At 40.2% G+C, this 5,005-nt stretch overlaps 1 protein-coding gene across 1 annotated transcript; it reads right to left on the reverse strand.

The window, feature by feature from the left end:
- Positions 1-269: 269 nt before the first annotated feature.
- LOC135633242 (putative disease resistance RPP13-like protein 1) lies at positions 270-4,209 on the reverse strand. The gene is made up of 2 exons (XM_065142474.1): positions 960-4,209; positions 270-498 (listed from the first exon to the last, which is right to left on the reverse strand). The coding sequence occupies exons 1-2, from the start codon at positions 4,103-4,105 to the stop codon at positions 486-488; spliced, it is 3,159 nt and encodes a 1,052-aa protein (XP_064998546.1). The 5' UTR covers positions 4,106-4,209; the 3' UTR covers positions 270-485.
- Positions 4,210-5,005: the final 796 nt, after the last annotated feature.

The raw sequence follows: 5,005 nt of genomic DNA on the forward strand, positions 1-5,005 counted from the left end.
GATATGCCTTCTTTGATCATTTTGATCTCTGTGCAATGCATCAACCAGACTTATAAGAAAGCACATTCAAATTTATTAGATAAGCAACAGCATACAAACTCAAATATCTCTTATGCACAATAAAAATCATTTCTACATATTATTATAATTTTTTTTATAGATAAAAAATAATTTGTGTCAGTCAAGAGGGGAAGCTATAACGCCCTTTAGCTAGTAGAAAGCTTGCATCGGTCCAACATCACAAAGTTATAAAATTTCCTACAGAAATATAAGATGAAAAATCTAAACAAATAATTTTCATATAATATCTATTACATATTTCAATTTATAATCAAGCCACTCCCAACACATACAACAAATTCAATGACTCTTTAAAAGTTCATAACATTGAAGCCCAAATAACACATACAATTTAATTTAAATGTACATTACTGTTCGATGCACAATACTCTTAAATCATTCTTCAAATCATATCGGCAAATGAGCTACTCCTTTGATCTGAAAATTAAAAAAAAAATGATATGAGTAAAGAAAATATTGTAACTCACATAAAAACAAAATTTATCATCCTTAAGTATGCTTTAAACATTCAATGCATGCATTCTAAAATATACATAAATATCAATTTTTTTATATGGATATAATTTACAAAAGTTACACTTTATATATTTTTTTAAATGGTAAATAAAATGCTTATCATTCTTTTCTTAAAAGCAACATATATTTAAATATATTTTCATAATAAAAGCATAATACAACTGAAACCATATATCAGAACATAAATGATTATAGTATAAAGAATTGCCAATAACTAGTCATAAAAAACATAAATATATAGTGAAATAAATTGTGCCTTTTACAATTAAACCCTTACTAAGTGTTGTACTGAGTTTTATGTTCTTGGATAAAAAATCTAGCTATTTCAGAGTGGTCTCAGAGAGTACGAAAGGAAAACCTACCGAAAACAGAACAACGTTGCTTCTGTCAATCCGACTTCATCTAATCTTAATGTTTCAAGTGGAGGGAGGGGAGGCAACCTCTGAAGCTTCGGGCATCTTACGATTTCAAGCCTACGCAAGCAGGGAAACAGCTCTCCGCCATCAGCCCATGACCACTCTTGCCATGCTGGCATGTCGCTGAATTTGAGTTCTTCCAAGCTTGGAAAACACTTGCGTCGATCTCTACAACCAAAGAACTCGTGGCCTACCTTCGTCACTGCTGACATTCTCTCGATGCGAAGAATCTTAAGACACGGCAGTTGTCCAATACAAGGGAGTCTCTCACAAGCTGGAATGTCCTCAAGATGTACCTTTTCTAGCCTAGGTAACCAATTCTTGTCTATGTGATTAAAGAATCCATGTCCAATCTCTTTCACTGCTGGCATTCGCTCGATGTGAAGAACCTTGAGATTTGAAAGTTGTAAAAGACTCGGGAGTTCCTCCAATGCCACCATGTTCTCCAGCACTAGCTCTTCCAGATTAGGCAAGAACTTGCTCTCTGTACTTAATCCATGACTTATTTGTTTCACCGCAGGCATTCCCTTCACGTAAAGGTTCTTGAGATTCAGTAGGTGTCCAATACATGAAAGATCCTCCCATGCTGTGCAGTTTTCTAGTTCAAGAGTTATCAGGTTCGCTAACAATTGTGCCTGCAGCCAACTGGGTGATCTGACACCATTGTACCCTCTGATCGTCAAACGTTTGAGAGCCTGATGTGGTTGGAGACCTTCGAGTACCTCCTCCGACATAACTAATTCATTGTCGTCCAAACTGGAGCCATCATCCGATGTCCATTGTAAGGCCAGTGCATCAAGGTACTGTTTGTTGTTCAGATTAGCCTTGCTTGCTTCTTGTTTACTCTCAACGTTCTCAAGATTGGTAATTCGAAGTTCTCCATGAAGCTGTGTCAGACCGTCTAATTGGGCAACCTCGTGTCCCTGATCCTTGAGTACTATGAATGAAGACAATCCCCGAAGAGAAGTCAGCTTCCCAACATCATTTATCTTGGAAATTATTTCGTCTGCTGCATTAAGATGCATCAAGTTGATCAACTTGCTCGTGCCGTGCGGGAAACTCTGTAGTGGACATTGAAACAGATCCAGTACTTGCAAATCGTAAAGACCACATAATGACTCCGGCAGCCTCCAAATCTGACGGTTGTAGGATATGTCAAGATAACGGAGGTGTATCAAGTCACCAATTGTCTCAGGCAACTCCCGCAAGCCACAGTAGCGTAATATCAACACTCGAATGTTTTTTAATCTTTCAAACATGATACTAGGGAACAAAGAGTCCTCCACTCCAAAGCCATACCAATGACTTTCGTAATTGATCACGAGAGTCCGCAATTTCTCATAACAGGAGAACTTCATTAAGTTAGTTCCATTGGTCAATTTTGCTGATAGATGACGAGTCGTGTTTGGGATCTCTTTTGACTTATCATCATTGATCCTACAAAACTCCCCCTCTGAAATAACTTGAGTAAGATCGTGCATGAGGTCATGCATCACATACCCCGATCCCAGAGGATCTTTCCGAAAGAAACACCGGTTCACTAACTCGAGGAAATAGCCGTTTCCTACATACTCCATCGTCATATTGTCCTGAGCAACAACGAAGCCTTCTGCCATCCAAAACCGGATCAAGTCCTCTTTATCAAACTGACAATCCTTGGAGAACAGGGAACAAAAAACAAAGCACCATTTAAGGTGTGCTGGAAGACATCGATAGTTCGGTTGTACGATTGGCAGATCATCCTCTTCGCAATTAGGTAGTTGCCATATTTCACTCTCTGCGATGTTTCTCCAGTGCTTCTCATTCATCTGCGCCTTCAACATCCCGCCTACCGTCCATGCCGCAAGTGGCAACCCCTTCAACCTGCTAGCAATCTTCTTTGCGATGGCTTCTTGCTGTGGAAATTCACCGGCGTCTTCGGAACCAAATGCACATGTCTTGAAAAATTCCCAGTAGCTGGCGTTATCCAGACCATATAGAGGGATCGGATTGCCAACCATTTCTGCAATCTTTTTAGAGCGAGTTGTAACCAAAATTTTGCTTCCTGGTACTGCGGACCTCAATGGTGCACAAAATCTTTCCCATTTCAGGCTGTCATCGTTCCACACATCGTCGAGGACAAGCAGGAACCTTTTTGAGGTCAACTCCTCCTTAACAACCTGTTGAAGTGTATCTAAGTTGTTGAGATCACACTTCTCCTGCTTTAAGGATTCTATGATATCTTTGGTAAGCCTCTCCACGTTGAAGTTCCGGGATACACAGACCCAGACCTTAAGCTGAAAATAGTCCTGCACCCTCTCGTGGTTGTAGGCTTGCTGAGCAAGAGTCGTCTTTCCGACCCCTCCGATCCCAACAATACTTACGGTAGAGATGTTACTGTTGCTGGATCCGGATCCATCGGCAGATTTCATCAACTTTTCGAGAAGGTGATTCAGCTGTTCCTCTCGTCCGAATACTGGAATTTCTATCATCTGTTTCCCATCGGCATCAAATGTGCTAATGAGATCCTCGATGTCAGCAGTGATTTTACCTAACATCGCCTGAGTTTTCCTTACTGTCACAGCATCGTCATCATATCCTCTACCGAGTAAGCGACTGATAACCTCAGGTGCCGATTTTTTTCTCTTTTTCCTCGAAGGGAGACCAGAAGAAGAAGATGATTGGTTACTTGCCTCACCCCCCTGAGCTCCTTGTTGCTCGATCTGTTGCTTTAGAACCCGGAACTGGATCTCGTCAAGCAAGTCCTCAGCGTCATAAGCAGTGTCCTTTAGTTCCATCAGCAATTCCTTCAATCGCTTTTTCGTGTCTTCATCTCTAAGCAACATGTTCTCGACTTCGCCGATGATGTGCCTAGTCCTGGTAAGAGTATTCATCAGCTCGCCGAGGTCATCTCCGACTCCGAGCTCCTCGATCGCAGAGTCTCTGATCTTATCCATCAAGCTCCCAATGGACTCTCCGAGCCATCCCAAGCCTGCATCGACTCCGAGCTCCTCCAAAAGCCGTTGGATCAAATAGTCGCTGATCTTATCCTTCAAGCTCCCGATGAAGAACTCTCCGAGCCATACCAAGCCTGCTAGTATCGACGACGACATCGCAGTGCAGGGCTGATCCGTCTTTCCCCAAATAGAAAAGGGCAGAGGATTCTCAGAGTAGATGGATATTTGCAGCGACAAGGACTTCTCCTCCTCAAGAAGAAGTCTTCTTCGAAAGCGAGGTTGGCAGCATCAATTATTGTAGGCTGCACGTGCTACGCACATGAGGAGCGTGGTCAAAAGCCACGCGCAACACTCTCACACAGCAGCTTCACATTTCTCCTCCTCGGAAACTGTGTCCCAACGTCTTCGTGAGACTGATCTGAACCACTTTCTGCACGACTGACTTTTCGCTTTCTGGGAGCGTGTATTCAACAGCTGTAGGACTTTCGAGGATGCGAAAGTAATTCCACCAATTTTTTTTCTGTCCTCAGTTGCCTGATATGATAAATAAGTTTTGTCTCCGTGTGAAATCTGATCAGAGTTATTTTCCGGTGGTAGACACAAGAATTAATTTTATTTGTTGAAATGAAACTCGACTTATAGAAGAAAATTATCTCTTTGATGTTTATTTAATGTGTCATACTATTTGGTGTTGGTGCAGAAGTAAAAATAAAATAAATATCTACTAAAATAGATGGTACATTATGAATGAATACTCTTTTAGGGCATAGAAAAACTATTTACACGTAAATTACAACTTCAGATGGATCAATATAAATTTCTTAATATAAATTATTAGATTATCTCTCTTAAAAAATCTTATTTACCGTTTTCTCATAAGAAGTGTCTCATATTTTTTCTCTCGTATAGTATATATTCTTTTATAAAATATGAAAATACCTTTGATATTGGCCTAGCCATATAAAGAAAATGATTGAGGTCGATAGTGGTTAAAACAAAAAAAAAAGTTCAAAAAATGGTTTATTTTCTTTTTTCTTCTTTTCTTGGTGAATTGGT

This window comes from Musa acuminata, chromosome BXJ3-3, assembly GCF_036884655.1.
Source record: "Musa acuminata AAA Group cultivar baxijiao chromosome BXJ3-3, Cavendish_Baxijiao_AAA, whole genome shotgun sequence".
Lineage (NCBI taxonomy): Eukaryota > Viridiplantae > Streptophyta > Magnoliopsida > Zingiberales > Musaceae > Musa > Musa acuminata.

Bases quoted from the DNA above. Each gene is read 5' to 3' on its own strand.
- LOC135633242 (XM_065142474.1), bottom strand. From the start codon at position 4,105: ATGTCGTCGTCGATACTAGCAGGCTTGGTATGGCTCGGAGAGTTCTTC.